Below are 25,738 nucleotides of genomic sequence, written 5' to 3' on the forward strand. Positions count from 1 at the left end.
GGGCTTTATGTAAATGCCCAGGGAGTGCTCTGGGAACAAGCCGGTTTCCCCAAAGACACGCAGGGACTGGCAGTGCCCAATTAGCGGCTGGTGATGTCAGCGCTGCTTTCCCGGGTGGCTGCGCCCACTCCGATGGGCCTTGGCAGGGCTTCATGGCCATTACCTTCTCCCTGGGGTGGGAGGGGTGCCAAGAGGACTGCCCTAGAGAACGGAGATCGGGTCCCCTCCCTCTTGCTTCCCTGGCCCAGGGCTTGGATGGACCTTGGATGGGCCTGGAACCCACTGGCAGAAACCACGGCAGACTCTACTGAAAAGGAGTTTATTGGGGCTAAACCCTAAACCCTTCCCCAGACCCTTGGAGTCTGGGGAAATTTCAGCACCCTGGCAGGTCCCAGAGGCTGTTGCCATGGTAACTACTGGTCAGCCTAGCTGCCTGGGCCCCCCAATCCTAAATTTCAATAAATATAGTGCAAACTGCTGGAGTGCTGTCGTCCAGTCTCTCATATACAGACCAGCAACCCACGCTGGGGTCATGTGAAAACACATGGACCTGACCCCACACACACATGCACGCAGGCACTCATGCACGCACACACCTGCAGCTCTCAAGACACGTGCGCACACACACACACACACACACACACACACTGCATGGACACACACTTTTCACAGACACACAGGATCACACAGCCACCTCTTCTCTCTCTCTCTCTCTCTCTCTCTCTCTCTCTCTCTCTCTCTCTCTTTCTCTCTCTCTCTCATACACACACACACATGTCTCTCAGTGTTTATCTTGGAACTGGGGGTGACCTCTTCTGGCTTGGCTCAGACAAGTAGGGATGGGATCTTCCCAGATGAGGCTGGGGTGCCCCGAGTCTAGGGGCTAGGCATGGTGGCATTGGGCATGCAGGCAGTGGTGTTAGTGTGTGCCCAGTCTGGGAAGGTGTGCAAGTTGAAGATGGGATAGCTCCAGCTGTTGATGGCCAGCGTGATGACCAGCACCCCGAGGATATTGAGCAGGAATCCAGTTCGGGCCTGGTGGGGGGGAAGGGAAGAGGTGGATTCACTGGTCAGGTTTGGGGCTTGGGGGGCTCTGGAGTGAAGTCCTCAGCCAGACTGTGTCCCTGAGGGCCTGGCCTGTGGTGCCCAGCCACACCCCGCCTCCCCTCACCCTTCTCCTCTGGGAGTCCTCCCAGCCCCTCCTCCTGGTGCTCCTGTCTTCCCTCAACATCTTCTCTCCCTTTCACGGTCAAGGGCTGGCAGGGCCCGAAGGGGCTTCACTGGGGACCATGTCCCCACCTCCCCAAGGGTTCCGCCGACCTGGATGAGGGCCTGTTCTTCATTGTGAACCTCAGCGGCTTTAAGCTCTCTGAGGGCCGCCAACCTGCAGCACCAGTCACCTTTACTCACCATGTCGGACACTTTGAGGCCCCCGAATGAGAAGACGATGGCATTGGGCGGGGTGGCCACGGGCAGCATGAAGGCCAGGGAGGCAGCCAGGGTGCAGGGGAGCATGACATAGAGCGGGTGGAGGCAGATGGCCTGAGCCTGGGGGTGCAGAGAGTGTGGGGCTCAGTCATCCCAGAAAGGAAGGCGTGGCCCCACCTGCCCTGCGCTCCTCAGCAAGCACTGGCCATGACCCTCCCCCACTTTGCCGGGAGGCATGCGGTGACCCTGGCGGGCCCCTGACCTCTCTAGAGGGGATGAGTGTGCAACCCGGCCCGTGGGGCGTGGAGAGGGGAGGGGCCCATAAAATGGATCTCAAAGGGGCTCTGGGTGTCATCAAAGGCTGTGGGGAGCGCAGCTGGGGAGACCAGGGCTGGGGACGCTCCGGGGAGCAATTTCACCCTGTCACCTCAAGAATGACCAGACCAGGGGCTGGGTGGAGGTGGCTGTACCCGCGAGCTCATTGGGATATTCAAGGGGTGAGTCAGGGGCCAGTGGTCCTTGGGGCCCAGAGTAGCTCAGAAGCCTAGTGAAGGAGGGACACTTAGGCATTTTCAGGGTTCAGGAGATGAGCAGAGCTGCAGACATGACTCACTGCCCCCAAAGGAGGGGTCCTGGGGGGGTGCAGTCAGGAGGGCTGCTGGGGGAGGTGTGTGCAGGGTCAGCTCACCATGGAGGCCAGGATGGGCAGGAAGAGTGTGGTGGTGGCCACGTTGCTGGTGCACTCGGTGAAGGTGGCAACCAGGAGGCAGAGGATAAAGGCGATGGCAGGAGCTGGAATGTTCTGCAGAGGGGTCAGCTTGTCCCCTAGCCACTCAGACAGGCCGGATTTCTGTGGGCAGAGGAGAGAGATGAGAGAGAAGCTGGGCCGTGCGGACAGCATGGAGTGGCGTTGGCTCTGGGAGGGTCCAGCTTCAAGAGCAGGGCAGGAGGGAAGTGAGAGGCAGCGATAACCCGCATCCCTACACCTCTGTATCTCTTCCAGAGGGGAGGGTGGGGGGATGCCAAAGGTCTTTGGGGGAAGCTGGGGCTTGTTGGGCAGCCTATACCCCGTATACTCCTCCCGATCCCCCCCACCCCACCTTCCTGCCCTCTCTAGCCTGGTTGGTTAGGGCAGATGGGATCTTGATTCTGGCAAGGAGAGAGCGGGCAGGGCCCTGGGAGATGGAGCAGAGGCTGGACAGAGGATTGAGACAGCCCCCAGGAGAGCTCCAGGGGCTGGCCCAGCCCGTGTCTGTAAGGTGAGATTGGGCCCCAGGAGCTGAACCTTTGTCTTACACAAACCACAGAGGTGCAGCAGGGGAATACTTGTGGGTAGACTAGCTGCAGAGCCCGGGGTCCTGGGCGCCCACTCCAAACCCAGCGCTGTCTCCCCTGGTTTGTGCAGTGAATGAGCTCAGCCGTAACTCTGAAGCCCAGGGCATGGGCCTAGGCACCCGGGATGGGATGCTGGTTGAAGCCCCAAGTCGAGCTGGGCATGAGTATGGCACCCCCTAGTGGCCACTATGCTCAATAACTGCCGGTCATGCTCAGTCGTTTTGGGCTAGCGGGAGGCAAGTCCAGGGTGAGTGGGCGGAGAACATTATTCCTGCCCATTCAAAAAGCCCTTTTCTGAATGCCCTGCCACAGAGGCAGGGTGGGATGGGAAGTATGGGGGTGGGAAGGATACTGGGACCCGTGGTGGTGGAGAACAGGCACTGGTGGAGGGATGGGTACTCGATCATTGTATAACTGAAACCCAAGCACAAAAATTTGCAAGTCTACAACTGTACCTCATGGTGTTTCACTAATAAAATTTTTTTAAAAAGCCCTTTTCGGGCAGAACCTAACTGGGAAGAGATCTCCATGGCTTCCCCTGCCCCTCCAGTGGGGCTTGGATAGAGCAAAAATAAGGCTGCCTTCAAGGGGGCAGTGGTAAGGGTCTGGGGAGATAGAAGCAGAGTCCCTCTTTCCCAGAACCTCCCTCACTTGGGCTGCCGGGGGGGCTGGGCCTCTCACCTCACTGCCCTTGGCCAAGGCGAAACCACCGCCCAGCAGGAAGACGATATTCCAGGGCATCTTCTCATTCACCGTCTTCCAGTTGAGGAGGGCCGAAGGGCCCCTCAGCTTCCCCGGTTTTGCTGTTCCCCAAGCAGAGGGGGTTGGGTCACTGACAGTCAAAGAGACCTTCCTCCCCCCTCCACTTGGGGCAGGAGCCGGACCCTGCAACCTCCTGACTTTGTCCCGACGCCTTGTGCCCTGTCTCCCGGGGCTGGGTCTAATTTTGCCTTTGATGGCAAGAGCGACCAAAGGTCCTTTGTATGGCCTGGGAGGCCCTTCCCTGCCTCAGTGCAAGTGCTTACCTGGATCCTGAGTTAGCCCTGGGATCTGGGAGGGCACGATGAACAGAATTATGCTGATGAAGATGGACACTGTCCCATCAGACACTATGCTGTGGGCGGAGAAGTCTGGTCAGGTGACTCAGGGCTGCTCAAGGACAAAGCTTGCTGGGGTCTCTTCCCCCACACCGGCAGCTCCCCTGGAGTGCGACCTTCTGTTTTGCCCCCTTCCACTCTCCTTTAACCAAGGGAACCCTGGAAGGATCCCTTTCCCTCCAGAATGCTTACCTGTTCCCTTTGGCATTGGCAAAAGCCACGTTGCCCCAGCCAGGGAAAAAGCCTGGCTCCCGGGTGAACCAGAGCACCACCAGGAGGATGAAGAGGAACGTGACCGCCCCCTCGGCAAACGTCATGGAGCCCAGCCGCTTGCTTTCGGTCTGAATGACGTGGTAGGCAGCCTTCTCCTGTTGTCGCGCCTGTCCACCTATGCCGAAGTTCTTCCGGAAGCTGCAGGCAGAGGACAGGGCCAGTTGGAGGGGATGGGGCATTAGGCCAACTCAGGGTCTCAAAGTGTCTGTGATGACAGATAGCTTGCAGAGACCACAGCCACATCCTATGTTAGGGCCCTGTACACTCTCAGGGTTTGGGGTTCTGGTTTTGTTGCAATTTGTTTAGGGGGTTATACCTGGCTGTGCTCAGGAATTACTCCTGACCCTGTGCTCAGGGATTACTCCTGGTGGGGCTCGGGAATCATATGGGATGATGGGATCAAACCTGGGTCACCTGTGTGCAAAGCAAATGCTCTACCCATTGGACTATCTCTCTGGCCCCAGGCTCTGGTTCTTATTTAGCAAGCGTGGAGGAGGGGAGCTGGGCTTCCCCAGGCTCGGCCAGCTCCGTCTGCCCTGCGGACTCCCGTCCCACTGATAGTCCTCAGGCCCAGAGTGAGGAGGACCAAGAGGTCCAAATCCAAGCCTCCTCTCCCATCTACTGACAGTCTCTCAGGAAACCTTACCCTTCCTGCCCTGTGCAACTCTGACCCACCTCTGGGGCCCCCAGACGCCCACCTGCCCGTTTACCACCCATTAACTTTTATTTATTTATTTATTTATTTTTTGCTTTTTGGGTCACACCCGGTGAAGCACAGGGGTTACTCCTGGCTCTGCACTCAGGAATTACTCCTGGCAGTGCTCAGGGGACCATATGGGATGCTGGGAATCGAACCCGATTTGGCCACATGCAAGGCAAACGCCCTACCCACTACGCTATCTCTCCAGCCCCTCACCCATTAACTCTTCATGTGGCACATTCCTGCACATCTTCAAGGGCAAGAGCACACTTTACCTGTCCTCCAACCCCTGGTAGATCAGTCTGTGCTGCTCTCTTTGTCATTGTAATCGGGGCCACCTGGGGTGGGGCTGGAAGGGGTGTGTGGGCCTTGACCTCACACATGCAGGCCACTGGCGCTGACTCCTGGCTCCCCACTGCTCTTTTTGGCTGGTCTACCTTGCCTGTACCAGCCCACCCCTAATCTGGCTTCCTGTTGCCTGCCTGGGCAGTTTTTCCAAAGCCAAGCAACAAACTGCAGGGACTAGAACAACAGTACAGTAGGTAGAGTGTTGGCCTCGCATGCAGTCAACTCAGGTTCAATCCTCAGCATCTCATAAGGTCCTCCGAGCACTTCCAGGAGTAATTTCTGAGAACAGAGCCAGGAGTAAGCCCTGAGCATCACCCAGGGTGGCCTACCCAAAAGCAAATAAGAAAAAAAAAAAACCCAGACAACAAATAAAGAATTTCAGCAGCCTCTCGTGCCTGAGCTGGAAGGGGCCATAACTCTTCCACCTACCACATTCATCCCCCGCTCTGGGCATCTCGCTTCCTCTAGCAAACACTCCTCAACCCTGGGTCCAGCTGTGCCTTCTTCAGGTCTCAGCCTGGAGCTCTAGTGACCAGGGTTGGAAGCCAGAGTAAGACCTATTTAGTGGGACCAGGGGGAAGGACAGTGGACACGGCTGCTGAGGTGTCCAACACTGTGCATGTGAGACTGTCCTTAAGAGTGCTGTGAAACAGTGTTGCCATGGAAACTGCCAGAAACGAAAAGCCCTATCTCATGCTTCGGGCACTAAGCAAGACCCAGTCATGCCTTTGGGTCACACCTGGTGGTGCTCAGAGCTTAGTCCTGACTGTGCACTCAGGGATCATGCCTGACAGTGTTCAGAGGACTATGTAGGGTGCCACGGATCAAACTTTGGTTGCTGTGTGCAAGGCAAGTGCCCTGCCTGCTGTACTCCAGTCCCCAACTTTTTTTTTTTCCAGGGGGTTTCAGAGAGAGGGAATAGGGTTTGGGCCATACCCAACTGTGCTCAGGGCTTACTCCTGGGCGGGGGGGAGCGCGCTCTCCGGGGACCATCTGCAGGGCCAGGGATTGAACCCAGGTCGCCTGTGTGCCAGGGCTTCAGGGGGTCCCAGCTCATATCACCTCTCAACCCATGGTGAGCTCCTAGCAAGGAGCAGGAGGTGGAGGGGGGTGTTAGGGTCAGCCAGGCAGATGGCAGGGGCGCAGCACACGCTCTTGGAACCGACCACTCTCCCTGCCGCCTCCAGAAGTGCTTACAAAGGCCGGACCACATGAGAGAATGGAAGGGATCCAGGCCTGGGCTTCGAAAGACCTAGTTTTCCATCCCAGCACTGACAAAGCTATCACTCCTCAAACCTCAGTGTTCTCATCTGTGAAATGGGGTAATGCCTTCTTCCTAGAAATTCCCTGACATAAGCGTGGGACAGAGGGAGAGAGGTGAATACACCTTATTTATCCCCTCCAACCAGCCCCAGTAGCCAGGTGGCCCTGCCAGGAACGACTAGGGGATGGGAATGGGGTGGGGGGGCATGCACCCTGGCGTCTCCCCCGACACCACCACTTACTTGAAGCCCAGGAAGATGATCTGCAGCCACACCCAGGACAGCAGGAGCAGGATGAGCATGGTGGGGAAGGCGAAGCCGAACCAGGAGGCAAAGTTGATCACATTGCCGTTGTCGGGGAAGAGGCTGCGGAGGGGTAGCCGTGAGACTCTGCCCCGAGCCCCCGCACCTCATCCGCCTGCCGCCCCCGCACTCACGAGTCGATCTGGCCTTGCAGCACCAGGTTGGGGGTGGTGCCCGTCAGCGTGGCGATGCCCCCGATGCTGGCGGAGTAGCACACGCACAGGCTCATGCCCTGGCTGAAGCGGCGCTGCTCCTGCTGCTTCTGCGTCGACGGCTGAGGGGGCGCCTGCGGGCCGGGGGCCGCCGCCCCGTTATCTGGGAACAGGGATGCGCTCAGGTGCCAGCGGGCGCGGGGTTGACCTCCAGGGTACACGTCAGTGGGGAGCCCCGCGCTGGGCACGGGGAGCCGCCCCACCCCCACCCCACTTTCTAGTCATCTGTCATCTGCCTGAACTCCCTCCTAAGGGAGAGAAACTGAGGCACGGAGAAGGGATCACAGCAGGAGAACAGTCTGGGCAGGTCATTGACCCACCAACTCCAGCTCTGACTCTCCTGCTCCCCATCCACCTCCCCTGCACACCCCTCCACACCCCTACGATACCCCTACCATACCCCACACCCTCCACAGCCCTCACACCCCACTAACCCCTACTTCCCTACTCCCCTCACACCCCTCAGGTTCCCACCACATACCCCTTTACTGCCTCAACCCCCCACCACACCCCCCACACTCGTATTCCACCATATCCCTCACCACACACCTCCATACCCTCCATACCCTCCACACTCCCAACCACAACCCCATCAGAGCCCCATACACCCTTAGACCCCACCATCTCTCACCATACCCCACCAGACCCCATACACCCCTGCACTCGACCGCCTCTCACCACACCCCCACCACACAGCCCTACACCCCCAACACACATCCCTACAGCCCCAACATACCCCATTTACCCCTACCACCCCCACGCTCCCCCACACCCCTCAGACCCCCACCACATGCCCCTACATTCCTTTACACCCCCATACCCCACTGCATCCCCACCAGACACCCCTACACCCCCACTGGTCCCCCCACCTCCCTCGCAGGGCGGACCCCACGGCCTCTCCGCTCACCTAGCTGGGACTCCTTCTGGGGTTCGGACTCCTGGAGCTCAAAGGTGGGGTTGCTGCTGCCCCCCTCCACATCCGAGGGCGCCCCGTGCAGCTGCTCCAGCACCGCGTGGGCAATGGGCACCATCATGGCCGTGGTGGCCGTGTTGCTGATCCACATGGACAGGAAGGCCGTGACCAGCATGAAGCCCAGCATGAGCCTGGGGACAGACAGACACTCGTCCTGCCACTCTGGTCAGTGGCCCTTCGCGTGGGCGTGGGGGACGGGGGATGCCCACATCCCTGCTTCCCGCCCCCCGGGGCTGTGGGCACTCACAAGGCCGGCCGCACCCCAATGATGAGAAGCACGTTGAGGGCGATGCGCTTGTGGAGGTTCCAGTGCTCCACGGCGATGGCCACGAGCAGCCCCCCGATGAAAAGGATGTTGGTGTCCTTCAGGTACTCGATGCAGACCTGGGGGCCAGGGCAGCTGAGTGGTGGGCAGGGAGGCGGGGGCTCCCCGTGGCCCTGGGGCTAGCAGAGTGTAGGCACGGACATTGGCCCAGCCCAGGTGGCTCCCCGGGTTCTCAGAACCCAAAGGAAACGGTCTTTGAATGACCCACTATGAGACAGAGACCTTTGGTGCTGAGTCTAGAAACTCCAGCTATGGTCCCTAGGCCAGCAATTTCTGCACCCTGGAACACTCTAGACTGAACATCTTAGGCCCTTCTGGAACTTGGGCTTGTCGCTGCTACAACCAGCGTTTAATAGCAGCTCGTCTGAACTAGCCCTCCACGATCTGGAAATACCCCGAAGAGAAGGAACCCCTGAACCAAGTCCTTTCACCAGATCTGAGGCTCTCCCACCTCCCCCCAGCCCCCACCAACCTAATAAGTCCTGCTTTGAATAAACTCCCAATGCCAGCCACACCTCTGCTTTCTAGGAACCCTTTCCCCGCTTTCCTCTGAATTAAAAAAAAATTTTTTTTTGAGTCACTGATTTACAGTACTGTTAATGATAGGGTTTCACACACACAGCATTGTAACACGCGAGAATCTGCTCCCCCCCCCCACTGTTTCAGGGACACTCCCAACTGCACCCCACCCCATCCCCCGCAACCTCAGGTCTATAGACCAGTTTTCAAGTTCTATTATCTTTGAGTGTTTGTTATTCCTCTGCTGTAGCACTGTCCTCCTGTTGTTCATCCATTTGCTTGAGCGGGCACCAGTAACATCTCCATTGTGAGACTTGTTGTTACTGTTTTTGGCATATCGAATAAGTCTTGGGTAGCTTGCCAGGCTTTGCCATGCAGGCAAGATACTCTTGGTAGCTTGCCAGGATCTCTGGGAGGGGCAGAGGAATTGAACCCGGATTGGCCGTGTGCAAGGCAAACCCCCTACCCGCTGTGCTATCACTCCAGCCTATTCCTCTACTATGTTTCTTTATAGTCTACATATGAGAGAGAGATCATTCTGGGTCTGTTCACTCTGCATGACCTCTCCAAATCATGCAGTAAATTGCATGATTTTGTATCTTTCTTTCCTTCCTCCAACCCTTCCTCCCACCCTCCCTCTCTTTCTCTCTCTTTCCTTCCTTCCTCCCTCCCTCCCTCCCTTCCTTCCTTCCTTCCTTCTGTCCGCCCTTCCTTCCTTTCTTCCTTTCTTCCTTTCTTCCTTCCTTTCTTTCTTTCTTTCTTTCTTTCTTTCTTTCTTTCTTTCTTTCTTTCTTTCTTTCTTTCTTTCTTTCTTTCATCATACCCGGCGATTCGCAGGGGTTACTCCTGGCTCTGCACTCAGGAATTACTCTTGGTTGCGCTCAGGGGAACACATGGGATGCTGGAGATTGAACTCAGGCCAAGTTAAGCACTATACCTGCTGTATTATCGCCACAGCCCCTGATTTCGTCTTTTCTTACAGAAAAGATGAAATGCCTCTGTGTATCTGGGCCAAAGTTCTTTTTATTTGGGTCACCCCACTGCTTTTTGCAGGACTCCCTGGCCTACCCAGCAACAAACATCCCTCTCCTTTTCCTTCCGTGTGTCCTGCCCATGATTAGCATGGGTCACTAACATGCTAAGATGGGTTCTCATTCCTCCCAGCCCTCTCAGCTTCCTCCTGTGTGTGTGTTGGGGGTACTTACTTCAGAGGCATCCATGATCCCCATCATAGGAAACAGGACCAGAGGGAAGAAGGCAGTGACGGCCAGGGGCAGCGCCTCCGTGCACCAGAAGAGGGCCATGACGATGATGCTGTAGCCGCAGTAGGCTTCCTGCAAAGGAGGGGCAGGGCCATGGGAGTGGGCAGGCAGCATGTGACCTGGAGTCACGGTCCCACCTGCCCTCCAGGGAACAGGGCACTTGTAAGAGCGTGGGGAAGAGCCACAGTCATTGCTTCCCAAACCCAAGTCCTATTCAACATGTTTGCAAAGAAAATGCTCAGCCCCAAGTCTTTCACTCCTACATGGAGCATTTTCTTTGCAAGCATGAGACAAAACATCTATAACAATTTGCCTTCTTCCACACCACATTTTCCTCATATAAAATGTCTTTGTTGGTGCTGGAGAGACAGTACAAAGAGGGTGAAGGCACTTCCCTTGCATGTGACTGACCCAGTTCGATCCCTGGCATCGCCTGTGGCCCCCTGAGCCCCTCCAGGAGTGATCCCTGAGCACAGAGGCAGGAATAAGCACAGAGCAAAGCTGGGTGGGACCCCAAAACAAACTAACCAATCCTCCAAAACAAACCAACAAACAACCCCCCCCACAGGCAACAACAGACTCCTAGGCCCCCCTCTCTTATTTCAGAAGCATGGGAGTGTCCAGGGCCCTAGAGTAGGAGGTGCAGGGTTCTCTGCAGACTGCTCTGTCATCACAGACACTCTGAGCCCCTAAATAGGTCTAATGCCCCCTCTTGCTAGGTAAGTACTCTAATCCTTGTACTCTCTCTCTAGCTCTTGGTTTTATTATTATTTTTGCTGTTGTGGAGAGCATGCTCAGTGGTTCTCAGAAGCTACTCCTGGCTCTGTGCTCAGGAATCACTCCTGGTGATGCCAGGGATCATCCCAGGGTAGACAGGATGCAAACCAAATGTCTTCAGACCCTGTCCTATCTCTCCAGCCCTAAAATTCCAGTTTTCAAGAGAAAAGAAACCTTTGATGATATAAAAATACCACCTTTGAAGAGGCCAGTCTGAGAATCCTGACCTCAGACCATCCTCCTTGACAGCCTCCTCCTGCAGGACAGGGCAGACAGGGGAATCATTAGCCAGGAGGCCTCTGGGGTTGGGGTACCCGCATCCCAGCCTCCACCAGGTCAGTGTTAACTCTTGGTTTGCTAAAGGAAAGGGCTGTATTCTGGGGCAGTGTGGACTGGGGGTGGGGGGCAGAGAGCTCCCTGCTTTCTTGCCTTCTCCTTCTTCCCAACTGTGACGGACTGAACCCCAATGGGTCCCACGCTCTTTCACCCTAGGGCTTGGGGACAGTCCCTTGTGAGTGACCTGGGTGAAGAAGGAGGAAGTGGCTGCTTCCTGAGCAAGTCTTGGAAATTGGGTATTTTCCTATCTTCTGGATATTATGAGTAACTCCAGCAGCCACTGAGAGACAGGAAGGTCATGTGATTCCAGGGGAGCCCAGAGCAGGACAGTGGCTTGCTCCAGATCCCTGAACTAGAGATAGCAGAGCGGTGATGAGGCCCAGGTAAGTGGCAGGACTCCAGAGCACTCCTCCTGCAGTTAGCTCCTGGCAAAGGGAAGGCGCCCTGGGGTCCCAGACACAACTGCCCTGTGCTTTCCAGTTGGCCCAGCTCCTGTCCTTTCCTTTAAGCCTCTGCCTTGAGTACCTACCCGACATCCCCCTGCCCTGTCTGAATTCCGGGCCCCTGGGTCGATGGGGTCACCTTGACCCTCATCAGAGGTTCCAGGCCTCCACCTCCTGTTGATTCAGCAGAAGCTGCTGTTTCCTTGATCTCTTCCCCACCTGCCATGATTGAGCTGTCGGTTATTCAACCTCCCCTGGGCAACAGGGCCACCATTCCCTGTCCTGGACTCTGGCACTCTCCACCACCCCTGCCACCCACCCAGAGTTCTCAGGCCAGAGGCAAGGGGGTGACTGATTCCAGAAGAAATCTCTGCTCAGAACCACAGCAGGTATAGCACATGGACTCGGGCTGGTGCTCTGTTAGCTGCTGTGTGACAATAATCAGCGCAGACGCCCGTTCCACAAAGACGCGAACCAGTGAAGTTTCACTGACACCACTAGAGTAAGTGAAGAAACCGAGCTTTCCGGTTCTGGAGAATCGGAGCCCCTTTCCCCTCCACCTCCAACTGGATGCCTCGCGGTTGAGGGGTGTCTGTATCAGGTTTGCTGTGACCCTTATAATGTACACAGGCATGAACCGAGGCTCGGGACCCAAATGGAACTTCTTTTCCTGGGAGCTGCCAGTTCTGACTAACTGGTTCTGGGTGAGATCCTTCTTTCCTGATACACCTCCAAGACCCCTCCCATGTTCCAAGAGAACTCATTGTCAAGCCTGCCTCTCTTAGCTTACTTCCGTTCTCCCAGGCTCCCTTGGTGTACCTTTTTTGTTTTGTTTTTCTTTTCTATTTTTTTTTTTTTTTTGCTTTTTGGGTCATATCTAGCAATGCTCAGAGGTCTCTGCACTCAGGAATTACTTGTGGCGGTGCATGGGGGACCATATGGAATGCCGGGGATAGAACCCAGGTGGGCCATGTGCAAGACAAATGCCCTACCTGTTGTACTATCACTCTGGCCCCTTGTTTTTCTTTTTGTCACTGGAGCAAAACCCAGCACCAGTTTGAAAGTTCCACCCAGAGCCTCTCTTGACGCTGTGCTTCTGGCCCACCATCCTGGGAAGACTGGGAGGCTGGAGGGAGGTTCACTGACCTGATCTTACTGGGTCACGGAGTTCTTAACTGGGGCGTGGAATTCCGAAGAATAAAGGCAGATGGGAAAACACCCTCATCTTTTCATTCACGTCTAACTACGAGTCAGTGGTGAGAGGGTTCAGTCATCACAATGGTGGGGAACTCGTCACAGGTATTTGAGTGTGGCTCTCAGCGGCACATGCCCTCACAGATCAGTTGTAGGCATCTCAAAAAAATGTATCTCAGAATCATGTTTCCCACCATCCTAATGTGAAAATGAGCCGAGTTGTCAACCAACTCTAGACCCCTCTACTGCATTAGCAATAACAGAGCACGCAGGCCTGGGGGAGGCTCCCGGACTGGAAAATGCGCTTCCCACACTGGAACCTAGCTTTGTCCCTGGCACTGAGCACTACAGGGAGTGCCCCCCCCCCCAAAGAAGCACCTATACTTCTGCTTTTGTTTGGGGAGGGGGTCACACCTGGCGATGCACAGGGGTTACTCCTGTCTCCACACTCAGAAATTACTGGCGGTGCTTGGGGGACCATATGTGATGCTGGGAATCGAACCCAGGTTGGCCGTGTGCAAAGCAAATGCCCTCTTGCTGTGTTATCGCACCAGCCCCTGAATTACAGTTTTAGGGAGGGTGGGGGCGGTTGAACCATACCCAGGGCTTACCCCGGTTCTGTGCTCAGGGATCATTCCTAGTGTAATAGCCTAAGGGATATATGTGGTGCCGGGGATTGAACCCCTGGTTGTCCATGTGCAGTGCAAATGCCTTACTCCTATACTATTTGCAAGGCAAGCACCCCACCTGCTATACTCTCTGGCCCCGCTTTAATAGTGATTTAAAAATATCTGGCTTCTTGATAATCCTCTGAATTTAATTTTTTGCATACTCCAAAGCAATGCTCTAAGGCAGCTAAGACTTAGTTGTGGGTTAGAATTCCTGCCTTGGGATTAAGGGATAGGAAATACATGGGGACCTTTTTTTTTCTTTTTGGGTCACACCTGGCAATGCACAGGGGTTACTCCTGTCTCTGCAGTCAGGAATTACTTCTGGTGGTGCTCAGAAGACCATATGGGATGCTGGGAATTGAACCCAGGTCGGCTGCATGCAAGGCAAATGCCCTACCTGCTGTGCTATTGTTCCAACTTCTTGACTTCCCCTGAGGAGTTGGTCTCCTGATACAGTGGGGTCTCCACCGGGCCCCACAGCACAGACAGGAGCAGAGTGGGCAAGTTCAGGTGAACTCAGGTGGGTGCTCAGGAACCTTCCTTCTCTCTCCTGCCTCCCACCTCCACCAGCCCGTGTTTCTCCTTCTCCATGGGCCTGAGGATGCTAAGACCTGGGGCTGGTCAGCACGGTCTGCTAATATTTGTTACTGTTGTTTAGGGGTCTGAGTTGAGGTTAGGGAGGCATTTTTTTTTCTGAGACCCCACCAGGTACACCCTCTGAGGGCTGATACCTGGGCATCTGCCTCCTCTGCCCTACTGTGACTGAGGATCCTGTCTTCAAGGATGGCATACCCAGCTTCAGAAGCAGAACTTGGGATGGGGACGATAGCATAGCAGATGGGGTATTTTCCTTACATGCAACTCATTCAAGTTGGATCCCTAGTACTCCATCATATAATCCCTTAAGTTGGCCAGGAGTGATTCTTGAGTGCAGAGCCAGGAGAAAGCCTTGAGCACTGCCAGGTGTGCCCCCTCCCAAATATGAGCAAAAACAAGCAAATAGAGCCTAGAGGAACTTGGGGGATCAGACCTTCCTCCTGATTGCCATGATACCCTCTGCCATGGTACCAGCTCTGTGGAACTTGGGCTGGCCAAGCCCAGCTAACAGCTGAGATCTTGAAAATGGGGAGACATAGGTAACAAGGTGGATGTGCCAAGATGTACAGAAAGTGGCTGCTGCATTTCACTGTCCCCCACAAACTCCTTCCTGTGGGAACGTGCTGGGCAGTGTTCCCTCCTCCAGTTGCCAGGAGTTTCTCCAGGTGGCGAATGACTGGCCGGTGCTTTCCCAGCTCTGTCCCTGAGCTCCAGAAGGAGACTCTGAGCTCAGCACCCACTTCTCTTATGCCTCCACGTCTCTGGTGCACCCTTCTTTGGCTGTGTGGATCATCTCTGTGAACCCCCCTTTCCCTTCGGAGCCTGCTCTCCCTCCCAAAGTTCCCTGGGCTGTGGTGATCTCGGGAGTCATCACACTCTCCTGGCATACTCACTTGACTCCGAGCAACTTAGGCCCCTCCAGGATGTCCCCCTGTTCTCAGGACGCTGCCCTGGGGCTCCCCACAAGCTCCCTCTGCTCCAGGCACCCCGGTTCTCTCCCAGGTCCAAAGATGTTCCACCTTTTCTGCAGCCACAGCACCTTTGCAGGGCTCTTTCTGAACCTCTTGGCACCCCTACTGCATCATTGACGTCTCCCCATTCTCCAGATCTCAGCACAATCAGTCCTTGTTCAGGGCCTTCCAGGGTTTGGTGAAGACCCACTTGACACTTTGAACCTCTTCTGTACAACACCCAGTCTGGTATGAAACATCCACTTTTGTGAATTTTGGGGGAAGAGGCTTTTCTCATTTTGCAGGGGCAAGGGGGCCTTCCAAGAGGCCTTATTCACTTTCATAAATTTTTGGAGGGAAACGGGCCCTCACTATTTTTTCGGGGAGAGGGGCTTCTCAAGCAGTGCTCAGGGGTCCTGTCACTGGAATGATTGGGTATCAGTCAATGATAGTCTTCCAGGCAGGATAGTCCCATGGCAGGGCCTGAGGATGTGGTGCCGCATGGACACTGCTTTGCAGGAACCACCAGGGATGCCCAGGGATGCCCAGGGCCCATGTGGTGCCGGGGATTAAACCAGGTTCCGCTCATACGCATGCATCTTGACCTCCTGTTATCTCCTTGGCCCCTCACTTCCATGAATTTCTTCTGTTTAGGAAATAGGGAAGGGGGCTGGGGCTACATCTAGCTATCCTCAGTGCTTACTCCTAGCTCTATGCCCAAGGAACACTCCTGGCAGTGTTTGGGGGTTCATAGGTGGGGCCATGGGTTGAACATGGACTCAGGCGCTTACAAAGCAAAGCCCTTAACCTCGCAATCTCTCTGGCCCCTCCATTTAGTTCTTTTTCTTTGATTGTTTATTTTGGGGCTACATCTGGTGATGTTCATGGGCTGCTCCTGGCACTACACTCAGGAATTACTCCTAGCATTGCCGGGGGAATATAGGGGATGCCGGGGATCGAACTCAGATCAGTTGCGTGCAAGGCCAATGTCCTACCCGCCTCTGTACTATAGCTCCAGCCCCTCTCCGTGATCTTAATCAGTTCTTCACGGATCTTAATCAGTTCTCACCACAGAGGGTCTGCACGGTTCTGGATGCCTGGCTCTTGTGTGGAGTAGACACTCAAAATGAACATGTGAGCGTTTGGGGCTGGAGATATGGACTTGAGTCAGGCTCGGCGCTACCCCAGGGAATGTGTGCCCAAGCTCAGTCTGAGGGCAGCCCTCTCCCCCGCAGTACCAGCACTCAACACAAGATGCACCCGCAGAAGAAATACCTTGCCAGCCCCAGGACTGGCGACTCCCTTCTTTTATAATGGAAAACCCAGGTCAGAAGTCAGAAAGGGCCTCGCCAATGACTTAAGTTACTTAACCTCTCTCAGCAGTTTCCACCCCTCCCTCCAAGCAACTGTACTGTTTCAACCACACTGACATTTATCTCCTTTCTGCAGTTTCCTTATCACAAACGAAAATGAGAGATGCACGCTCCTTGCTGGGTGATTACCAGGATGAAAGACTGTATCTGTAGCTATAAACTCTAGAGGACTATTAATAGCAGTGAGAAGAGGGCAGGGTGGGGAGGAGAAGAAAATGGACTTGTGGATGGCCCCGGAACTGAGGTGGATCCAGGAAGTACAAATGGATTTGAAGATGCCAGGAAATTCAGGGCGAACTCTGCACCCTGGGTGTGGACGAGAGGTGGGGCGTGTGGGCATCATGGCCTTTACCCATCACAAACAGCAGCACACAGTCCCTGAGATGTCCCCGGGTGATTGAAGGTTAACCTCAGGTTGGGGATGAACTGGCACCCATCAGCCACTCCCTATTTATCCTTCTCCTCCCCCACAGGCTGGTGAGGGCGCTGCTGGCAGGGGCCACTTCCGGGTCTCTAGGCAGCAGCCTGCCAAGTGCCCAGGCTGAGAAGACCCAGTTGAGTTGGATCGCAGAAGAGAAAGGGAATGAATAGGGATTTGGTATCTGGTCAAGAGAGAGGTGTCCGGATGAGGGAGTGACAGCAGAGGGGACAGAATAAAGCACAAAAGAGCAAGACACGGGCGCTGGGAAGAGCCTCAAGGGCTGGAGCAGGGGCACTGTCTGGGGGAGGCCTGGTCTCATCCCGAGGACTGCATAGTTCAAGCATCACTGGGAGTGACCCCAAACCCAAACCTGAATAGACACCATTTTGGAGAGATGGAAAGTCCAAGAGAGAGCTAAGATTTTATACAGCTAGCAATGAAAATCCCTGGGAGGGTTTTAAGAGAGAGTGGCATGGTCAGTTTGGTGTTTTTATGAACAAATTACACTGATGCTAACCCATGGGAGTGTTTTACAAATTTGTGTACCGGTGTTTATATATAATTGGGAAAGTATCAGATTCTTGGGGCCTGCAATATATTATAGTAGGTAAGGTACTTGCCTTGCATGTGGATGATCTGAGTTTGATCCCTGGCACCCAATATGGTTCCCCAAGCCCCACCAGGAGTGATTCCTGAGCACAGGGCAAGGAGTAAGTCCTGTGCAATACTGGGTGTGATCCCCAAACCCAAATATACGTATATACATATACGTATATACATTGTGTATATATATACATATATATATAATTCTTTAAGGAGGGTGGGGTTGGGACTGTAACTGGCATTGCTCAGGGCTTACTTCTGGTTCTGTGTCAGTGATCACTCCTGGTGAAGCTCAAGGAACACTAAGTATTGCCCACCCTTATCCCCCTCACTCATGGCACCACTTGGAGTGACCAAACTCAGAGCCAAGAGGAGCCCCTAAGCATCAATGGGTGTGATCACAAACCCAAACATCCCCAAAATTTCAGTTATGAACATAAATTATTTCAAATTACCAACAACAATTCTAGTGCAATAGGAAAACATTTGTAATTTTTTGACCACACCAACTGGTACTCAGGCCTTACTCCTGGCTCTGTGCTCAGGGATCATTCTTGTTGGTGCTCAGGGAACCCCATATAGAGTGCTTGGGATTGAACCTGGGTTGGATACTCTTTTCTTTGGCCCCAACATTTGTGCTTTTGATCCATGGCAAAAAGCAAAGGGCACATTATTACTATTGCAGTGGGTAGTTAGATTCATAGCAGAGATAATGCTAAATTTTCCCTAGAGGAATTGACATATATATAATGCTCCTTTTTCTTTTTGTTATTTTGTCCACAAATAGCAGTGCTCAGGGATGGTTTCTGTGCTCAGGGATCCTGGTGGTGCTCAGAGGACCATCGGTGGTGTCAGGGATTGAACAGAATTGGCCACATGCAAGGCAAGTGTCTTATTCTTTGTAAAATCTCTCCAACCCTGGAATATTTTCTATCCAAGTACACAGCCCCCCCCCAATGAGAACTCCCTGCTCTGGAAAAATGGTCACCATACATACTGGTCACTGTGTCTGTCCTGGGAGTGAGGAATTGTAGGGGGCTGGCACTGAGCAAAGTAGGCAGGGAAAGCTTTCACACTCATATGGGATTTTGTACAATATACAGAGGTCACCTCAAGTAATGATAGCATATAAACAAATGCAAATGCATTATCAAAAAAGAAAAGCCAAATCTAATAACCTACAAAGTAAACACATCCCCTAAACACGAAAATAGGAGCATGCCCAGCCCCAGTGGACGGATGGACCAAAAGGTGGGCAGGGAGCCCACAGGACACTGGGTTGGGGTCCAGCGGGAAGAGGATGTGTTCTGAGCTTGGCAGGCCAGAGAGATCAGGAGGGTTTGGGGCTGTGTGACAAACTGGGAGGAGGAGGGAAGGAGGAAAGCAAGCATGTGTCCATCCTTGGTATCTGTCTAGATGATGGTGACCACTGATAAGTGTGTGGCTGCAGGGCGTTGGGAGCACAGAGAGGCTGGGAGGAGGGGTGGCCTCTGTGGGGAGATGTGCACAGCGCTTAGAGACTGACTGCCCAGAGGACAGCAGCCGGTGCATCCAGAGAACATGCCCTCGGGGGTCGGAGTGATTAATACATTGGGGAGGGCAGTTGCCTTGCACACAGCCGACCAGCTGACCCAGGTTCAATCCCCGGCATCCCATATGGTCCCCTGAGCACTGCCAGGAGTAATTTCTGAGTGCTGAGCCAGGAATAACCTCTGAGCACCGCAGGGTGTGGCCCAAACACTAAAAACTAAACAAGCAAACAAACAGAAAAATGTGTCCTATGAGGGCTGGTGACGTGGTGCAAGGGGTAGAGCCCAGGCCTGGCACGTGTGAGGCCCTGAGTTTCACCCCCAGCATCAGCAGATGTGGCCCCTGAAAACAAACCCAAACCAAACATGTCCCTTAGGCCTGCAGAAACCAGCCCAGGAAGATCCTCCCAAGCTGCTGGAATACCCAGCACCAACGCTGGGCCGCCACTTTCCCAACTGTTCCTCCCTGCCACCTCCCACACCACTTTGAACTCAGAAACAAGTGGTGAAAAGCAAATGCGCTCCCCTAAACAAACCTCCTGACTCTTCCTCCAGCTTCCTCCTGCTAGGGGCCTCTAGTGAGGGCCCCTGGAGTCTTCCCGCCAAAGGTAATTCCAAGGGGCTGGCGTGATGGCCCAGTAGGGAGGGTGTTTGCTTTGCACGAGGATGACCAGGTTCGATCCCCGAATGCCACATGGTCCCCCGAGCAGTGCCAGGAGTAATTCCTGAGTGCAAAGCCAGGAGTAAGCCCTGAGCATCCCAGGTGTGACCCTAAAACAAAACAAAACAAAAACCCCAAAACCCTCATAGCATCTCTAAGACATCTTCACTCCCCCTGCCTTGGATGTTCTTGCCAGCCACTCTCATTGAGGGGAGGGCCTTTTGTTTGCTTCCACACATTCCTGTGAGTGACTTTGTAGCATCAACAGCCCTAAGAGACCAAAGGAAAACAATAGGGTTCTGAGTGTCAGAGAAAACAAAAGTGGGGGAAAGACCTGACATCACAGTCTGGACCAGGGCCAGGCCAGCCCCGGGGGGCCTGTGAGTGCCAAAATGCAGTCAGGAGCCTGGAGGCACTGGAGCCTTCCCACACTCCTCCGCACCTGGACCCTTACCACAGCCCTGGGCCTGGCCGCTGGACTCAAGCCAGGAAGCTGCTGTTGGAGCTTCTGCCTCACTCCACCATCCTTGACCTTCACCTTGCACGTGCTGATAAACGGGGGCCTGATCTGCTAATCTGGGGACAAAGTTAAAGGTGGTGGAGGAGTGTCGCTCTACTCTCGGTATCCCTTGGGTCTCGGAGGCTGGCTCCTTTGAGGGCAGGGGCTGAGTTACATCTGGCCCATGGACTGTGGTAGATCAGACTCCTTGGTTTTTTTTTAGTTGCCGTGGCCTGTATGTTAGGGTCCTGCTTACATGCCACGAATGATGTTACAAATATCCAAATGACCCTTGGCAAACGAAAGGTTCCCCACCCCTGCTCATTACACTCCCTCGCACCCTTGAAGACAGTCTTGGGTGCTTCTCAGGGCCCGGGAACATGGCTCAACAGACACGCCTCCTCTTCGTCTTTCAGCAGTAGGCACAGCCCAGGGTCCCAGAGGGATCGAAGCCAGTTTGAACAGAAGTCATTCAGAGAGCACCACAGTGCCTGTGGCTAAATCTGGCTTCCAGAGGCCTGAAGTTCAGACTGATGGGTATAGGCAGCCATTGTTCTTGGGGTTGGGGTGCCGACCCCTCACATATAGTCTGCCTTAGGTCCTCTGGGCAGTGCTCTTAAGTCACAAGGTTTTCCAAGCTCTGGAGACTGGAGGGGCGAGTGTTGGGCCACACCCAGTGATGCTCAGGAATCATTCTTGGTAGGGCTTTAAGTATGCACGCATATGTGTACTGTTTTCATGTCCTAGGAATGCAGGTGACACAGATTGAGAAATTCTGCCTCTGTTCTGACTGTTTACAATATGGATTTTAGCTTAACTCTCTCCAGGCCAATTCTGCCACTAGGAAACTTTTGTTATTCTTCTTTCTGTGGTGTCAGGAATTGTACTCAGAGTCTCACATATGTCAGGCAAATACTCTGCTGGGTCCCGAAACTGTTTCTAGTGGGCCCCAGAGGGTCCTGGGTGCCTCTTTGATTCCCATAACAACTATTAGACCATGGAGCAAGGTTTATTTACCCGTCACTGCTCTTCAGGGCCCAACTCAAGTGTCACTTACTTTGCTCTCTCCCTTGACTCAGTGGAAGAATTTTCTCCACCCTCTAGCTTCTACAGTCTTCTGTGTAAAAACATGGTCCTCTCAATTGAAAACAACTTGAGGACATTCCTTTTTCATTCCACAGCACCCAACAAGGGTTATCACACATCTTGGACTGAAGGACAGGGGGAGAATTCACTGATGGTTGAGTGGATGAGAGGGTGGAGTGTTCAAGAAATGACTTGCACGCAAGAGAGCTAGTCAAGGGGTTAAGGTACTTGCCTTGCACGCAGCTGACCCCAGTTCAGATTGATCCCAGCTCCACATGGTCCCCTGAGCACAGCTGGGAGTGACCTCCAAGGACTAAGCACTGAGTAGCCCCCAGGCATCACTTGAGTATGGCCCAAAGCCAACCCCATGCTCCTCCCTCCTGCCTCCAGAATAAATAGAAGTGATTCCCATCAGGGTGTCACACTTCATCCCTGAATAGCCCCAGGCATAGACCCCAAGGACCAGGTTCCAGCCAGACTTTGCCTCTTTCTGTCTGGGACTTTAGACAAATTAATTGAACACCCTGAACTTCAGTTTAGACATCCAACAAAGAACGTGCTACTGTGAGAAATAAAAGGTTGATCTTTTTGAGCCTGATGCTTGCCACATGGTCTCACACATTTAAAAAATAGTTATCTATTATATAGGCACAGGCCTAAAATTCATCTCACCCACTCAGGGCCCAGGAGCATGGAGGTGAGCTTGGAATCTGGTTGCAGGGAGAAGAGACTCAGCATGAACTCAGGCCTGGGCTATTTTCACCTCCATCCTGCTACACTCATTCATACATTCAACAAGCTGAGTTCTGCCCACTCTGTGCCAGGTACTGGGGTTTGCCTAAACAAAGACAAATAGAGATGCCTCCCTGCCCACTAGAGGAATCTACACTCTTTTGTTGACAGAATAAATAGAAAAGAAACAAATAGATCACTTCAAATAAAAGTGAAAACTCTTCAAATAAAATAACAGGAATTAGTGACAAAAAGTGACTGGGAGCCCTTAGAGGAAGTGGGTTTTGTTTTGTTTTGTTTTAGGAGATAGATTTAAGCTGAAACCTAGTTGGGGGAACATCACAGGCAGGGGGTGAGCAATTTGAGGAGCTGCACATAGGGAGACTGGAGAGGTGATCAGAGGGAGGTAGGGAGTGGGGAATGGAGATTTGGGGGCCCACTGGGGAGAGCCCCAGGAGTTGAATCTTTTTTGAGGGGGTCTGTTTGGGGTCATACAGTGCTTAGGACTTACTCCTAGCTCTGCACGCAGGAATTACTCCTGGACAGCTGGGGGGACCATATAGGATATCAGGATTGAACCTGGGTTGTTGGGTGTAAGGCAAATGCCCTGCCCACTATACTATTGCACTGGCCCTAGGTTTGGAGTCGATTCTAAGTTTGACAGAGGAAGTTGGCATGGAGTGCGTGTATGGGGTGGGAAAATAACGTGATCATAGGCTTTGAAAAGATCTTCCTGCTAATTGCATGAAGAATGGGCAGGGGAGGTCTGGAGACAGGTGAGAAGCAATGACAGCCTGGACTAGAGTGGGACTATAGAATGTGATCCCACACAGAGAGTCTTTGGGATGCCAAGGAGACAGATCTCATTGCATGTGTCAACGAAGGACAGAGAGACAGCAGGATGGGCCTGCGTCTCCATGGAGGTAGATGGATGAGCCACACTTGGCTGAGTACGACCTCAGGAGAGGCAAGTGGGAAAGATGGCAGTTGGAGTTTCGTTCTGGACATGTGGCTTTTTCAACTGCTTAAATGAAACATTTGACGGGGGGGGGGGGTCCTCGTGTCAGGTGGGCAGTTTGAGTTTAGGGCTGGTTTTATGGATTAGGGAGCCCCGGGATGCTTCATCCAGGCCTCTAGCACGGATCTCTTCCAGGGGAATGAGGATAGGAAGGAGGAGCCCTGAAAGTGGTTGGAGGGAGGAAAACCTGAAAGAAGACAGCTCTACAGACAAGGGGGAGTGAAGAGTGGGCAAGAACCAGGGTTAGGTGACAAGGAAGTTGATGGGACAGCATGAGAGTCTGTTCTTTTGGTTTTTTGTTTGGGGCCGTTCCTGGCCGTGTTCAGGGATCACTCCTGGCTGGGTCAGCGGACCGTATGGGATGTTGGGGATGGAAGTCATGTGGGCCATGTGCATGGCAAATGCCTCTACCCGCTGTACTATCACTCTGGCCCTAGAATGAGAGTATGTTCTATAGGTAGAACCTTAGACTCTGGAGTTGTCTACAAGGAGAAAGTGCCTGTGCGGTATAGACAGTCTGCACTACAGACAGTCGGTTGTGAGAGTAGAATGAGGGCTCACAGGGAAGGACTGTGGGATTCAAGGAGTTAGTTTTACATAGTGGGAGGCTCCACAGTGTGTGGATATGCTGACAGGAAGAATCAGATTAAGAAGGGGAAATTGGTGATGCAATAAAAAGAGGAAATTACAAGAGCAAAGTCCTGGAGAGGGGCTGGGTTCAGGGTCCCGGAGGAAGGCCCAGCCTTTGTAGATAGGAGGGGGACATGCCGTGGAGGCAGAGGCCAGTGGCAGGGCTGGCATAGAGGAGGGCAGATACATGGTGATCCTGCGTTATTGGGTCTTGCTGGGCTGGGGGAAATAGGACAGGAATCAGCCCCTTTTCTGGGCTCCCTTCCAGTTAGCACACCTGCCCCAGCCTATTTGAAAACCCATCTGAGAGGTCCCCAGTATGGAGCTACCACCGGCTTTGACCCGAGCTAAAGATGATCTCCGAGGTCAGCCAGGTATTGTCAGCAGGTGTCAAGAGTCTGGTGTCTGTGCCTCTACTTCCCCAAGCCTCTCATACCTTTCAAACACCATGAACAAAAAGTCTGCCTCCATGACCCCATCAGTGATACAAAGAGAAGAAATGGCTGATCTGATCATGCAGAGTGGATCCGAGACCAGGAATCTATCTCAGCCTCAGGAAGCAGAGAGGGACAGAGAAGCCAGGCTCTGGAGCCGAACCAAACCCCAGGTCAGTGGCACCAACTCACTGTGTGAGTAAATCTCAGAGGGACATTAACTGAGAAGCTGGAGCTCAAGGTCCTCTTTCTGCGGCAACGCTCTCCACAGCCCCATGCTATGTGAGAGTCGTTCTCTCTTGTTCTCCTATTTACAGAGAAAACCCCAAAGCAAATACTACCCCAGCTCTGGGAAACTAGGGCCTACCGGGACTATGGGTAAGTGACTTTCCCTTACTTCCTCAGTCCATAAACAGGGACGGTCAGTCCTGTCTCGTGCTTGGTACAGAGCTAAGGCAGAGCTAAACCACTGCGGCTCAGGCCAGTGGCACCTCCCCATGTCATACATCCAGGGCACATGTGCCCTAGGGCCGTGTCCTCTTATCCAAATCTAACCTCTTCAGCAGATTTGGTCTGGGCATCTGTGGTTCTCTCTCTCTCTCTCTCTCTCTCTCTCTCTCTCTCTCTCTCTCTCTCTCTCTCTGTTTACATGCTTAAAGGTAAAAACTGCCAAAGTCTACCTTCTTCCCATTCCCTCCAACCCTCTCTAGCTGGCTGCTCACCCAGATGCTGCCTCCTGAATCCTGGAACCAGGGCTGGGTGGACACCAAGTGGGCAAATCCATTCCATCTGCCTTCATGTGCACCTACAAAACTGGCCTCCTTACTCCCAGAGCTGCAGGCCACACGCTCGACTGAGCAACTGACATTGGGGTCCAACCCCCTGATGCTGAGCTAAAGCCCCCTTTGACCGCTTAACCATCAGCTCTCATGAGGTCCAGGACTTACAGCCTCTCTTCCTGATATGGAGGAGGAGTAAGACTGGTCTCGGGCACGCCCACACCTGGCTCTGAGGACCCTCCTCCAGTCCTTTCCCCTACGAGCTTATAGGTCCCCAGCACCCCAAGTCCTTACCTTGGTGGGGACAAGGATGGGCAGGGGCAGCAGGAGAATGGGCACGAGGAGCACAATCAGATAGGAGCGGTAGGCCTTCAGGCCCTGCCAGCAGGTGGCCATGGTGAGGGCTGCAGGAGCCGCTCCTGGGATCTGGATCCCGGAGGAGTCTGAGCAGAAGGCCACTCAGCTGGGCAGGTAGGCGGCAGCTCAGGGCAGGCGTGTATATAAAGCCAGCTGAGTGTTAACCATTGACCCACCCTGGCAATGAAGGTGTTTTGAATCCAGGCGAAGAGAGTAAGGAGGAGGGACCAGCGGGAGGTGTAAAGATCAGGAAGACTTTGCAAAGAAGGGAGGAGGGCAAGATCGAGAAGAAATAAAAGCCGCAGGGTTTTCCAACTTGTTCAACCCCTGTGAGTGGAGGTGGCTGAGGGCTGGCGCTGGAGGAGTTGGCCCACAAACCCGCTTCCCCAGCCTAGCCTCTCTGATCAGTCTCCAAAAAGGGTTTTCTCAGGAGCAGTTGGCACAGACTTCTGCGATCCTCTCTCTGCCTTCTGGGGTCACAGTCTGGGGCAACCCTCCGAGTCCTTCCTAAGGGAAACTCTTCTTATTCACTGTGTGTTAGTTCCCCTGATTTATTTTCTCAGAAGCTTCTTCCGCCTTCTGCTTTAACCTGAGGCTCAGATTACCTATGG

General features: G+C 53.8%; 1 protein-coding gene across 2 annotated transcripts; it reads right to left on the minus strand.

The window, feature by feature from the left end:
- Nucleotides 1-876: 876 nt before the first annotated feature.
- SLC13A2 (solute carrier family 13 member 2) lies at nt 877-25,166 on the minus strand. Of its 2 annotated transcripts, none has more exons than XM_056126867.1 (12): nt 25,065-25,166; nt 9,981-10,109; nt 8,179-8,315; nt 7,866-8,062; nt 6,881-7,061; nt 6,687-6,809; nt 4,053-4,271; nt 3,789-3,877; nt 3,445-3,566; nt 2,117-2,278; nt 1,411-1,548; nt 877-1,035 (listed from the first exon to the last, which is right to left on the minus strand). In XM_056126867.1, the coding sequence occupies exons 1-12, from the start codon at nt 25,164-25,166 to the stop codon at nt 877-879; spliced, it is 1,758 nt and encodes a 585-aa protein (XP_055982842.1). The 2 variants fall into 2 exon arrangements, with proteins under 2 accessions (XP_055982842.1, XP_055982843.1); XM_056126868.1 differs by having other exon boundaries at nt 8,179-8,311; nt 9,980-10,109.
- Between the last annotated feature and the right edge of the window lie 572 nt (nt 25,167-25,738).

This window comes from Sorex fumeus, unplaced genomic scaffold, assembly GCF_029834395.1.
Source record: "Sorex fumeus unplaced genomic scaffold, SorFum_2.1 ptg000063l, whole genome shotgun sequence".
NCBI lineage: Eukaryota > Metazoa > Chordata > Mammalia > Eulipotyphla > Soricidae > Sorex > Sorex fumeus.